General features: G+C 43.7%; 1 protein-coding gene across 1 annotated transcript in view; it reads left to right on the forward strand.

The window, feature by feature from the left end:
* Positions 1-14,192, forward strand: part of LOC117455659 (microtubule-actin cross-linking factor 1, isoforms 1/2/3/4/5-like) — a 256,966-nt gene that overhangs the window by 181,834 nt on the left and 60,940 nt on the right. The window contains exons 56-65 of the mRNA XM_071204800.1: positions 588-826; positions 1,315-1,444; positions 2,680-2,879; positions 3,436-3,663; positions 3,739-4,015; positions 4,694-5,292; positions 5,423-5,611; positions 6,062-6,268; positions 8,023-8,340; positions 9,083-9,265. Coding sequence (XP_071060901.1) covers positions 588-826; positions 1,315-1,444; positions 2,680-2,879; positions 3,436-3,663; positions 3,739-4,015; positions 4,694-5,292; positions 5,423-5,611; positions 6,062-6,268; positions 8,023-8,340; positions 9,083-9,265 — 2,570 coding nt within the window. The remainder of the gene's footprint in view (positions 1-587; positions 827-1,314; positions 1,445-2,679; positions 2,880-3,435; positions 3,664-3,738; positions 4,016-4,693; positions 5,293-5,422; positions 5,612-6,061; positions 6,269-8,022; positions 8,341-9,082; positions 9,266-14,192) is intronic.

The raw sequence follows: 14,192 nt of genomic DNA on the forward strand, positions 1-14,192 counted from the left end.
CACATGTGCTAGCTGTCTGAAGGCTCAACTGTATACCTTATTAGCATTAGCACTGATTGTCCTACAGGTCACACTCCCAGGGGTCCTGACACTCAAAATATGGCTAAGAAGACACATACACATAACGATTACAAAGACATTTAAGACAACATCAACGTTTCAAAACTACAAAAAGACACACAAGACGACTACACGTAGATGCAAAACTTTGAAAAATTGCACAAGACAATCAAAGAGATGGAAAACTCAAACAACTCCAAACAATAACCACAAGGAGATGCAATAAAATACTACAAATATACATAAACCTACCACATAGAAACCTAACATAGATGTTAAGCGACTAACACAAGGCACGAATTGTGAGTCTTTGTGTTTGGAGGTCTTGGTTCATGCAGCCTGGGTTTGGGGCTTCGAGCGTTTCTGTGCCCAGGGGCCCATTCTCACACAACCCATCCATGCTTATTACCCTACCGTACTACATGTGTTGACTTTACTGTTCTTACATTACCTATCTATTTGTGTCTCTGCTAATCTCAATAGCAATATGCTAATCCATGTCCTCCTTTCCCTCACTGTGCCCTCAGACCTGACGGAGCTCCAGGTAGCCGTGTCCGATGTGAACGGTCAGTACGAGGCGCTGGGGGGGGATCTGAAGGAGCGTCTGGGCAGACAGGAGGTGTCTCTGGAGCTGAGGCAGAAGGCCAGGCAGGGCACTGAGGAGCTGAAGAGCTGGCTGACAGACAGGGAGAGCAGCCTGAGACAGGGACAGGCCGCCTCCCCCTCCAAACCGGAGGTGGTCCGCGCCCAGGCCCAGGAGAACAAGGTAGGACCGGATCCCTCTATTGGGCTTTTCTCTAACAATGAAAATCATGCAATAAGATCACGGTATGTACTTAAGAGTATTTGTGTTCGTTCTTTTTTTAGTCCTTCAGCTGTTTTGGACTCATTGTATATCATTCAATTATATACGATTGCAATATTATAATATATTAATGTTATTAATTGGTGCAACTGTCTTTATTTTTTTTTGGTTTTCAAAAATAAATAAATAAAACATAAGATATATTACAATCTTTACCCGTTTAAACATTTCTTTAAACATTGAAATTATTTTTAACCGAATAAATTATTTTAAAACGTAGCTTTTTTAATCCATTTTCATCTATGAAATCTGCAGGAGAGTGACATGGACACATTACATTGTCTTTCCTGCTAAACTCACGCTTCAGGACTCTCTTTGCCTCATCTCAGTTATGAAGTCATATGAAATAGATGCAGTATTTAACTGCCGGTCTTCTTCCCGTCCTCCAGGCTCTGCTCTCAGAGCTGGCAGAGCACTCTGGGAAGGTGGAGGAGCTGAAGAGCTCTCTGAGGAAACTGATCGCTGACAATCCAGATTCTCCTGAGGCCGACACCTGGAGGCAGCAGCTGCAGGAGATAGGTGTGTGCTGAAGATGACACACATACATGAGGGTGTTTGACAAGATGGTGGGATGTACTTTACAGAACCTGGAGTCAAATGATGGGGGGGCAGCTTTGAGGAAAACTTTGCAGGACAAGTCAAAGACCCTGTGAAGCCATTATGAAGAAAAACCCAGATACAGAGAAGGGAGGCCTGAGGGATTTAAATAATCATCCATTTAGAGAAATATGTTCAGTGAAAACAGTCGGTGAGCTTATGTTACGTTATGTCTGCCTTGCCTGTAATTCATTTTCTTATTGGCAGTTTGTAATGAAAATATTTGAAATAAAGGTTGATTGTTCTTTTGTTAGGTTATACCTGGGCATGGACATATTTGAAACAAAGGTTGATTGTTTTTTTGTTGGGCAAAATCCAGGGTATATTGGCAGAGGATGAATATCTCTTTCAAATAAGTTTGGCTCCTAGCAAGAAAGCCATCACGCAGGAATGGCTGCAGCCTTCCAGCAGGAATGGCTGCAGCCTTCCAGCAACGGATGACTGCACTGCCAATGAAATAAACTACCATGTAAAAAACACTGGAAACAAAAGGAGTTTAATTGAGGCGCAAAAGAAAATGTGTTTAAAAACTGAGAAAAGATGAAAACAAGATTAGGTATTCTTACTGTGGTGTGTTTTGAACACCGTTAAAAAGAAGTTGGTATGGAGCCTCTGAATTTGAAATACTTTTTCAAGAGATGGCGAGGAACCAAGGAATCGATATAATCCAGGGACAGAGTGGGAAGTGTTCTTTTCAAAGATACTTTTTGTCTTGCATATCTGATATTTTTACCAGCCGCCTATGATGTAACCAAGACAGAAATATTTAAGGTGAAATCCAAGAAGGGGGCCTTTTATATGTCTGAAAAGGCATTATCGAATCTAAGCCATTTGGACTGAACACACACACACACACACACACACACACACACACACACACACACACACACACACACACACACACACACACACACACACACACACACTGATGGATGCCCAGAAAATGAGTCATCGTGGGAGAAGGAGAGAATAATTAGGAGGAGGGACAAAGGGTGAAATCATTTAAATAGTTTTCTTCCACACATTGATTCACCTTGGATTTCATCTCTATTATTGATATTATTTTATGTTACCCTTGATTTTTCATAACCCCCAACAATTACAAACACGTGCAGCAACGTTTTTCATAACCCACTCTCACTTGACTACTCTCCCAGACTCGCGCTGGCAGACGGCCAATCAGACGGCAGCGCAGAGACAGACGGAGCTGGAGACGTGTGCTGATAGGCTGGGCAGCTTCGCCTCAGCGGCCAGTCAGCTGGGCCCCTGGCTGAGGGAGAAGGAGCTGATGATGAGCGTGCTGGGGCCCCTGAGCATCGACCCCAACATGCTGAACACACAGAAGCAGCAAGCACAGGTTAGTGATGGAAGACAGGGATAACACCGAGTGATACAAAACATTCATGTGCACGCACACACACACACACGCACGCACACACACACACACACACACACACACACACACACACAATGTGGTAATCCATACACAAAATCCAGCATAAGGAGAAATACATCAAGAAACAAAACGGAATAATGACAAAAGCTAATGTCTTTGGCTGTTAATACAACATATACTCCTTCATACTCTTATTTTGACATTCAAATGCACTTAAATCGTGAACTCCGGCTGATAGTATGAACATATTATACATTTTCAAGACACATGTGTACATTAAATTACAAACCACAAAGTTATGTTATATTTAGTTAGCAGTGTATAAAAAAAGTTGTTACATTTATATAAAAAATGTATTCGATTTATACAATTCCTAATTTTAATAATTTCTTAAAAATAATAAAACCCTGCTTTTCTAAATGCTATTTTTTATTTATCAAACAAAAAACGTACTTTTTGATTAAAATATTTACTTAATTCAAATGAATATTTGAGTCTCTCCTGGTTTATCTCCCAGTTCATGCTGCGTGAGTTTGACACGAGGCGGCCGCAGTTTGAGCAGCTGACCCAGTCTGCGGAGGGAATCCTTTCCCAGACTGGGGACTCTGCTCAGGACCCCAAGGACCTGGCGGAGGTGCGGTCTGAGCTGGGCTCCATCTCCCAGCAGTGGGAGGAGCTTACCAACCGACTGACCCAGAGGTCAAACCACATCGACCAGGCGCAAGGAACCAGCGAACAGTACCAGGTAAGTCAGATTGACTTACAGGATGGATTCATGTTATTCTGTCTTTATTTCCTAACCCCCCCCTCTCCCGCCCAGGCCCTGCTCAGAGAGCTCTCCTCCAGTGTTTCTGCCCTGGGGGAGAGGTTGGATGGTCAGGCCTCGCTGAGCGCTCAGCCCGAGGCGCTAAAGCTCCGCCTGCAGGAGACAGGTGAGATCCGCTCTGAGCTGGAGAGGCGGCGCTGCGAGCTGGGCGAGGCGGAGAGGCTCTGCAGCGAGCTGAGCAGCATCGTGGCCGAGCCGTACCTGAAGGAGGAGCTGAGCAAACGCCTGCAGAGCGTCAGCGCCCCGCTCAGGACTTTAGAGGAGCGCGCAGGTTGGTGGACTGCATGTGGTTGATATGTGCTTTTAGTCTAATGTCACAATGGTCCTTTAAAAAAATATCTATTTGTTTTTCCTCACAAAAATAGAGAGATTAGTTTTAGCATCTTTCCCCTCCCCTCCTATTTCCTTATAGATGGTCATGACCGGGTAAATATTAAATTGTCCTACTGTATTTTGTAAACATGAATCACATATTAGTGACTACTAAAAACAACAAAATCCAACCTAAATCAATATATAAGTCTTATGATACTTGAAATTACATTTGCCTTTATCACCAGATAATCTGTCAGCAGTCATTACACACCCAAATCATTTATTTGTCATAGAATTGTGGACATGATGATCAGCTTTAGTTATAGTTCTCCTTTAATTCATGTCCTAAGTACGTACTTTTCTCAAAATGAAAGACCACGAAGTGTTCTGATATGTTTATGCTTGACTTATATGCAGATAGTAATTTTCTCTACAGAGATAATGATCTACTTTGATGATGACGAGTTGATGTTTTCAAACCACATTCTCTTCCAAACGTAATCCCTCTTCAGCTGCAATAGGAATAGTGTTTTGACGAATCCACCAAAATAAATACAAGAAAACTCTTACTTTTAGTTTGAAAGAGCTTCTCAGTGTGTATGTTTGTACATCCCCGTGTTTTCCTTCCCTCCAGCTGACGGGCTGTCTCAGCTCCAGGCCGCTCTGTCGTCCACGCAGCAGTTCCAGCAGATGTTTGAGGAGCTGCGCTCGTGGCTCGACAGGCAGTCGGATCCCAGAGCGTCTTCCCCAGACTCCCTGCCCTGTCAGCCGCAGGCCATCCGCTCCCTGCTGGCTCAGACTGACGACCTGCAGCGGGGGGTCGCCAGTCAGAGAGGCTCCTACGAGCTGCTGCAGGCCGAGGGAGTGTCGCTGCTCGCCTCTCTCCCCGTGGGCGGAGAGGAGCGCTCTGCCCTGCAGTCTCGCCTGGCCTCCTTGAAACAGGACTGGGACGGGATGAACCAGAAGATCGCGGATCGAGAGAGCAGACTGAAAGCCACACTCGGCAAAGCAGAAACCTACCAGCAGCACAAGGCCGAGCTGGTACCGTGGTTAGCGGAGTGTGAGGGGAAAGATGCTGAGATCCAGCCGTCACTGGACCCTGCGGCGCTGGATAAAGCCCTGCAGAAGGGCCGAGGTCTATCGCTGGACATCGAAAGAAGACAACCCCTCCTCGAGGCCTTCAACACAGCAGCAGATCAGCTGCTGGAGCAATGCTGCATCGGGGACGAAGAGGTACTTCTACGTTGGTTTCTACTCAGTGTGTTTTTTATTATTAAGCTTGAGGCATGTTGGTGTATGTTAGCTTGTTTTTATTTGTGGTCTTTAAAAGTCACGGCTAAACTGATGAACTCGTGTTCTGCAGGTACGAGATGAGAAGGCCCAGCTGAACCGCAGGGTGGACGGACTGGGGGAGAGGCTCCATCAGCGCTCCTCCCAGCTGGAGGAGCTGGCTGGACGTCTGAAGGAGTTCGAGGAGGGCAGGCAGGCAGCGGAGAGGAGGCTGGAGGCCGCCAAGCACCAAATTGAAGTCCAGGAGGCTCTGGGGCCACAGGTAGAAAAGAACCACTGTCTTCATGTTGCTTTCACTCTGCACCAAAGGGCAAACACTTAACTGAGTTAAAGACCCCTCATGACCCCACCTATGGGACAGACAACATGATATGGCTTTTGATGACTGGTTACCCTAAACTTCATATACATATAAGAGTACAATATTTACTTAATTTCAAATATGTTTTTTAATAAATATGTATTATCTATTTAAGTTGATTTGTTTCGACCTGTATTTACTTATTTTGAAAGTATAGCATTAATTTGTTATTATTCTAAAAAAATATTGTTGTATGTGATGTTTACATATTGAGGGTAGCGGTGATTGTGCACTCCTCTCTATATAAATATGTATTATACAAAAGTGCCAAACAGAATATGACTACTATGGTTTTTATGAAGACATAAATAACAGCTTTGGCGCTTTGTGTCTCCTTCCCCCCCCCCCCAGGCGTGCAGTGCTAAGAGCCTGGAGCGTCTGAGGAGTCAGCAGGAGGGTCTCCGCTCCCTGAAGCCTCAGGTGGTGTACCTCAGGGACCTGGCCCAGGGCCTGGTGCAGGACGCCCCGCAGACACCGGGGGGCAGCACCGAGGGCGCCAAGAGGCTCCAGGAGCAGGCCAGGGGCACGGAGAAGGAGTATGAAGACGTCACTGACAAGGTGAGGAGCAGAGTCAGGGAAAGAGAAGAACACTGGACATAGGATTGGATAATGATAATTGCACAGAAGGACATCAAACATGCCTCACATTCCTGTCTTAATGAAAGCTATGACTAAGACAGACTAAGACATTATATCAATATGCGTGCTGTCAACTAAACCTTGATCAGGTTGCTTAATGTGAGTATAAAAACATTAACATAACTAAGACTAAATAAATAGATGATCCGGGCACGTTTATGTTTGAGTTTATGGATATACGGTTCCATTTCCGATACAGGGCACTGATGACATTCAGGGGGATCGTGTTTTTGTAGCACACTGTTTGCTCTTTACACTTTACTCATCCTCTCTCTCCTCCTTGGATTGCTAACTAGTGTATGTCCAAAATACTCTTGAGCCATATATTAAAACAATGCTGAGTCTGCAGGCAGCTGTGGAAAAACATCAGAACATAAGAGCTGTGGAATCTTAAAAGTAACGAATGGATGTAACGTTTTCCACATAAAGAGGATAACGGTGTATAGCGAGGGTCACTGTGTGTGTGTGTGTGTGTGTGTGTGTGTGTGTGTGTGTGTGTGTGTGTGTGTGTGTGTGTGTGTGTGTGTGTGTGTGTGTGTGTGTGTGTGTGTGTGTGTGTGTGTGTGTGTGTGTGTGTGTGTGTGTGTGTGTGTGTGTGTGTGTGTGTGTGTGTGTGTGTGTGTCAGTGTGTGTGTGTGTGTGTGTGTGTCAGTGTGTGTGTGTGTGTGTGTGTGTGTGTGTGCTCAGTGTCAGTGCGCTGAGAGAGAGCAAACAGCCAGAGCTGTCAGAATAGTGCGACCCCCAGTCGGCGTACTGTATATGGTCCCTGTGGGTGAGACGTAAACAGGAGGCTGGAGAATGCAGCGCGCACGCTACTGCTTATTACTGATTTGATGCATTCCAGCTTCATGTAAGGGTAGAGCTATCACAGGAGCCTGTGGCTGTTTATACACCACCGCAGCAGTTATTCAGACTTCTCTTTACATTATTGACCTGATGTCATTGTTATGGAGAGATCAGATGATGCTGCTACCGTCTCCTTGTACCAGCATCTATGTGTACATGCTGTGATGTTGCATCATCTCTGGATTGGTCCCACTTTAATGTGCTAGGACCGAGTAAAGTATAACCACACATGCTCCTGGCTGTTCTTCGGGGCTCACATCACCGTCCTCTGTTTAGAGTTCACTTCAGGTTTGCTTAGTTGTGACTTTGTACGGGGCCGGGTGCAAACGAGCTCCAACAGCCCTAAACAGTTCCAGTAGCAGAAATGCGCTACAGTTTAAAAAACAATGCAAATACAAAAACACGTGAAAATTAAGAAACATCTTCACCAACTTGACAACACTTACCAACGCCGAGAAGCGCGTTACTCCTAATGCTAATGTGTTGTGCTGTTGTGGCGCGTTTGCACTCATCGGCCACCGGACCTTTGTGATCCTTTGCGATTGCACTCCAAGTAAATGCCCTGAAAAATAAATGAATGACAACAGATTTGGTAGCTTTTGTTTTAAAGCGTTGTTCTGTGCTTTTATTCAACAATAACAACAAATATTTACCCCGCCACGCCTTCTCTTTTTGTGCTTTTTTTTGTATCTTTCGGCTGCAAGGCACTTCATTTAGTATTTTTAATTGTGATGCACTTGATAATGAAATACAAGTTTTGACTGGATTGCTCCTAACACCTTCTGCACCGTCTCCTCTGTAACATCTCTCCTCTTCTCCTCCATCAGATCGAGCAGTGCTGCTCCTCCCTGGAGTCCCGACTGCAGGGCGTGGGTGAGGTCCAGTCTCACGTGCGCGACGTCTTCTCTCGCATTGCCGACCTGGATGATGAGCTGGACTCCCTCGGATCGGTTGGACGCGACGCAGACTCCCTGGCCTCTCAGGCCGACGCCCTGAACGGCTACCTGTCCCGCCTGGGCGACCTGAGGGCGGAGCTGGAGGGCCACAACACAGACTGCACCACCATGCTGCGCCGGGAGGGCTCCTCCCCCGACCTCCTGTCCCTCAGGAGGGAGACGGAGGCTCTGAGCCGCCAGGCCGGCAAGGTGAGGGAGGAGGAGGATGATTATAATAACCATGATGCTCATCATGGCACAGTTATTGACAACATGAATTAGGGATGGCTCTCACCCTTACAGCATCATCACCACACTTAAGTCACAATACAATATGCAATTTTAAACATATTGCAATAACATATTTCCACTTCTTATCCTTTTTGGAGAATGTAAAGCAAAAGATCTGAGGCAGCAGCAGGCAGACAATAATGCATAAAGAAGGTCATAGGGACAGAGGACAGAGGGTGTCGTATTGTCAAACTGATATTCTGTTCAAACTGAAGTCCACTGAGACAAATGTAACATTTGTGATATTGGGCTATGTAAATAAACATTGATTGATTGATTGATTGATTGATTGATTGATTGATTGATTGATTGATTGATTGATTGATTGATTGATTGATAATAAAGTAAATATGAACATATATAGGGGGCGAAATGCAAATGGGAAAGAAATATTTAGATACATTTTATACATGAAATAAAAACAAATGAAAACTTGAGTAAATAAATGTTAAAGCTAATGCAAATAAGAAATTGTAGTACATTTATTTTTAATCTTATTTTGGTCTGTTATTTTTTTATTTCTCATCTAAAGAATCTCAGCATTCAGTGGATTCCATTATGTATCGCAACACAAAATACCGCAATTCAATGCTGTGTCGATTTTTTAAATATGATGTCAAATGTGGTCACAGTTCATTAATCTTTTGCTCCTTACCTCCAGCTCAGCGAGCGTGGCCAAGGCCGGCTGGATCAGATCGACGACGCTGCGGAGAAGGTTCGGGAATTCTACAGGCTGGTGGCCGAGCTGCAAGGCATGCTGGGAAGGGCTGAAAATGGGCTGAACTCACAGGGCATGGTCGGCACGGAGGTGGAGATGATCAAACAGCAGCTGCAGGAGTTCAAGGTAGGGGGGACTACTTCTTGCTGGTTATCTAGGCGGATGAATCATGTATGGATACGTGGGTAAAGTGGATTATGTCAGTGTGTACGAGTACATGTGTATTTGTCCTATTATCAGCTTCATGGTGTAGCTGCCGGTAACATGAGATACTCCCACTGAATTCTGGGAGAAAGAGTTGTTCAGTCTGTGCCTTTCCCATCATGCCGCTGAAACTCATTTGCACGGATAAACAGAAACCCTTCGGCGGAACATGAGCCCAGGTTTAGGACACAGCTCTGTGTGCGTTATGAATACGGACATGTCATCTCTGTGGATTCTCCGAGGAGGTCTGTGCCCATCCTTTCCTCTTGTTCTTGTCCTCTGGAGACCATGGGGTAATGGGGTGTGTGTAAGTGTGTTAAGGACTCCCGTGGTGTGTCAGGAGTTAGACGGTGAATTTGAGTCTCACACCTCTCTGCTGAATCACGCGGCTCTTTCTCGATAGGACACATACGAGGCTTCTCTTTACATTTCCCACAATCCACCAACACTCAGCCTTTGCTTTCTCTCTTTCTGAGACATTATTTTTGATGTATAGTCACCGCCCTGCTTATGCTTTGAACTTGTTAGCGCCATCATGGTAAAGTATAGTAACAGTTCAATAACCTTGCAAATCAGACGTCTCTTTTCTTTCTATCGATTAACAACATGTGGTTCTCTAAACAACACCATTGTGTTGCTTTGATCAATCTGCCAACTTATCAAAAATAGTTGGTGATTATTTTTTATGACAAAGCAATTCGTATAATTATTTGCATTGCCAAAATCAAATTACTCAAAGATGTGACAAAAATAGATTTTTGCATTTATATTAAGCAAGAGAATGTAGATACACAATTAAAAAGGTTTGAAGTGGGTGAGGAGGATCATACAAAAGAAGCAACATTGCTAACATGTTGAGTAGAAAAGCCTGAAGAGTAAAGTAGGTATAAAAACTAACAATTATGTATGCAGTACGTTTGTAATACTTCAATATGTATTCTATGACATTTGAAAAGAAAATACAACATTTACAATTTCCTCGAGCCCAGTATTACATCTTCAAATGAGGTCCAAAATATAGCCCTCAATGTTTTTATTTACAAAAAAAGAACTGTAAATCCATCCCATTTGTGAAGCTTGAATTATGAGGTCTTTTTGGAAATAAAGGATTTATTATAATGATCACAATTCTTGTTGATTCATTTTAATATAGGATATCGAGTTATCCTCTCTTTAAATACACATGAATAGCTACTATGCTAAAAAGTGAAGGTACTCACTCATGTTGAGTTGATAGAGCCTTGGTGTTTGGATCAGGGGCCACAGGTTCAAACCCCACTGCAGCCAGCATGTCGTTGTGTCCCTGAGACACTTCACCCCAAATTGCTCCTGTGGGGATTGTCCACAGTACTGAATGTATGTAAGTCGCTTTGGATAAAAGCGTCTAACAAGTAACATAACGTAATGTAATGTTGATTAGTTTAATACCTGTGTGTATTTAGAGGGAAAGAGCAGGCCTCACGTAAACACATTCAGTAGTCGTTGATTGTTTCCTTCGCATCGGGCTGACCTCAGGAATGTGCCTGGTATGTCATCTCATCTCCGCTGCGCTCTTCATGGCTGCACACGTCTCTTTCAGTCTCACTTCTGTCATTACACAGCACATGTTCTCGCCATGATGTCATATCCTGTCCACTTTAGAAAGTATTTAAGTGTGTGAGGGCTCAGGAGAAGTATGCACCAAATCCCAGCAGAGGGGTGTGTGTGTGTGTTTTCTTCATGATTCTCGTGCTTTGAGCATTCATCATTTTCATACGTTTGGAAAGTGCTCGTTGTTCGGAGAATGATCTGTTAATAACACGAGTGGGCGGATCACAGATTCATGATTCTTTTCATACACATTCCTGCTTTAACATTCCTACTCGCTCTCCTTTTATCTTTTCATTTGGGTATTTGATAAAACATCTCTCTCCTTTAAGTAATGACCTCCTCTTCATCCCTTCTCTCTGTTTCTGGGTCTCTCGTCCTCCTCCGCCCTCGCTGCATGCTGAGTAAATGTGTGGCAGAGAACAAGCAGACGGAGCAGATAAAGAGGTGTTAAGAAACGGATGGAGAGAGGGAGAGAGGGATGGAGAGAGAGAGAGAGATGTTGAGAGACGTTGAGAGACGTTGAGAGAGAGATGTTGAGAGACGTTGAGAGAGAGAGAGAGAGAGAGAGAGAGAGAGATGTTGAGAGAGAGAGAGAGAGAGAGATGTTGAGAGAGAGAGAGAGAGAGATGTTGAGAGAGAGAGAGATGTTGAGAGAGAGGGGGAGAGACAGAGAGAGATGTTGAGAGAGACAGAGAGAGATGTTGAGAGAGAGAGAGAGAGAGAGATGTTGAGAGAGACGGAGAGAGATGTTGAGAGAGAGGGGGAGAGAGAGAGAGAGAGATGGAGGGAGAGAGAGATGGAGGGAGAGAGAGAGAGATGTTGAGAGCTGAATAGGCTGCAAATGAGAGCCGGCTCAGGCGAAGAGCATGAAGCTGTTACACGTGTTCGGTGCACTGACGATCTGTTTTATGAAATATATTACATGATTTAAAAGACAGTTTGCTCAGAACTGGTCAAATGACATTATGTTTAATCTTTTATGTTTGTGAATTCAGCTTCAAGTTATTTAATGTATAACATGTCGTAGAGCTACACAGTTAGGGTGACTAAGCGAGTAGAATGACAAAACTCGCTTTAAACACATCTTGTATTCAGAAATATCAGGAAATGCTGTTTTCATCCTGGAAAATCATAAGATGTCCTGCTTTTATCTGTTTTATAATATATCAAAGTACATATATTTTTGTTTTTCACTTAAAAAATACATTTACAGACTTCCGCTTGTCTTTTGAGAAACTGGGATGAATATTTCTCCCTGTTTTCTGACGTTTAAAGACCAAAATAGAACAATAAACGATTAATATTTTAAAAACCAGCATGTCGGTTGTACATGAAGACAGTTGTGAGTTGCAGGACTACTTTTTTGGAAGAAATTGTAAAATGTCTTCTAGTTTGTGCAGGTATTTGCCTGTTTTATATTGTATAAGTTAAAGTTAAAGTACTTCCAGGCATTACTAAGACCAAATATAAAACGATAAAATACTAGGTCTTCATCATTTTGATTCTCTGATTAAGAATTCTTCGTTAAACCTGTGACCTTTGAGCTCGCAGAGCAGCAGACAGAGCGGTGGCAGACTGGGTGCTCAAGTCAAATGAGGGGCAGCATGTTTAATGGCTGCTGTCTGCGGGGGATATCGAGCATGGGAAATGCTCTGCCCCTCTATCTGGGGGCAAACGGGGTATTTATAGGAGGACAACGAAAGGATGGTACAGGGGACATAGTGTGGTCGTGCAGAGCAGGATCACGAGGCAGGCATACAGATGCATGGAAACAGATAAGGACATGATGGGATAGAGAGAACAGTGTCCTCCTTCTGACCCTCCTTGGTCTCTAGTGAGTCTTTTCTGTTCGTGACGGATGGACGCAGAAAATACCTCTTTTGTCCACTGCTTTATTTCTTTTCTCCTTATACTTTCTACCCCCCTCTGCTTCTCTGTAACTGATCCAGCTCGGCTCATTTCAAACCTAAACATGTCTGCCTGGCTCCCAAACAGAGCAGGCCCCCCCCCTCCCTCCCTCCCCCACCAGACCCCAATCCAAAGGGGTGATGTCATGCCAATGCTTAGAAATACTGTGTGTGTGTGTGTGTGTGTGTGTGTGTGTGTGTGTGTGTGTGTGTGTGTGTGTGTGTGTGTGTGTGTGTGTGTGTGTGTGTGTGTGTGTGTGTGTGTGTGTGTGTGTGTGTGTGTGTGTGTGTGTGGTGTGTGTGTGTGTGTGTGTGTGTGTGTGTGTGTGTGTGTGTGTGTGTGTGTGTGTGAGCAGCTATGGGAAGAGGGGTCTTGGGAGTGGGAGGTGATGTAGTCAGATTATTGTTAAACTTTCCAACGGTGATCTCACAGAGAAATACTGTTTCAATGAGAGAGTGAAAGAGCAGACTTCCGCTGACTACTTGGTCTTTATTAGCATTCCTTACAGAAATTGGCACTAGCTCATAATACACAAGTAAAATAAAAAACGTCAATACTTTTTTTAGTACCAACAGAAATGTGTTTTTAGTGTCAAGAATTGAAAGCTGGCTTGAAATAATTGGTCTATGCTTATTCTTTAAATACAATTGTTCTGAGTCTATTAGGGAGATAAATGACAGAGACTGAAAACACATACTATACAGAGATGCTGTGAGTTTGGAACATTGAACAATGCAAATCTATTGTAGTCGACCTCAACAATGGAATTATGATCAGTAGAAATGGGACCTTTTTAATACAAAAAAATTCATATTTGTATGCCTTCAGTATTCATACCAAAACACCACATATCTTTTTTAAATAGCATATATAATAACACTCGAAAATAGAAAATAAATCGGCTTAATCATAAAAATATGCTCAGTGTCACGGTTATCATAAAGTAGAACGCCATCCATTATGTGGACTGTAGAGCGATGTATTGAGTCGTGTGAGAAGAAAGATCACTTTCTGTATACTATGGAATGTGCTTTATTTCATGTCAGCTATTTTAAGCGTGTGTCTAAAGAGTCTGAACCTTGTGCACTGCCCTCGAAACACCCACAATGCACTGATTGAGGTTGAGTCCATCTTACGTACACACAATCCCCTAATGCAGTGTGTGGCATTTTGCAGATGAAGATGATACGTGAGCCACTAATATAGAATGCTACTGAGTGTCTGTGTAAAGGGAGTGGTTTTGGAGACGGCACAAGTATGACAATGCACACAGTGCACATATGTGCTTCTGTGGAATCTGTGTTCGTATTTAGAGTCTCTCTATGGGATGATGAAAGGTGTGTGTATCAGA

This window comes from Pseudochaenichthys georgianus, chromosome 11 (genome assembly GCF_902827115.2).
Source record: "Pseudochaenichthys georgianus chromosome 11, fPseGeo1.2, whole genome shotgun sequence".
Lineage (NCBI taxonomy): Eukaryota > Metazoa > Chordata > Actinopteri > Perciformes > Channichthyidae > Pseudochaenichthys > Pseudochaenichthys georgianus.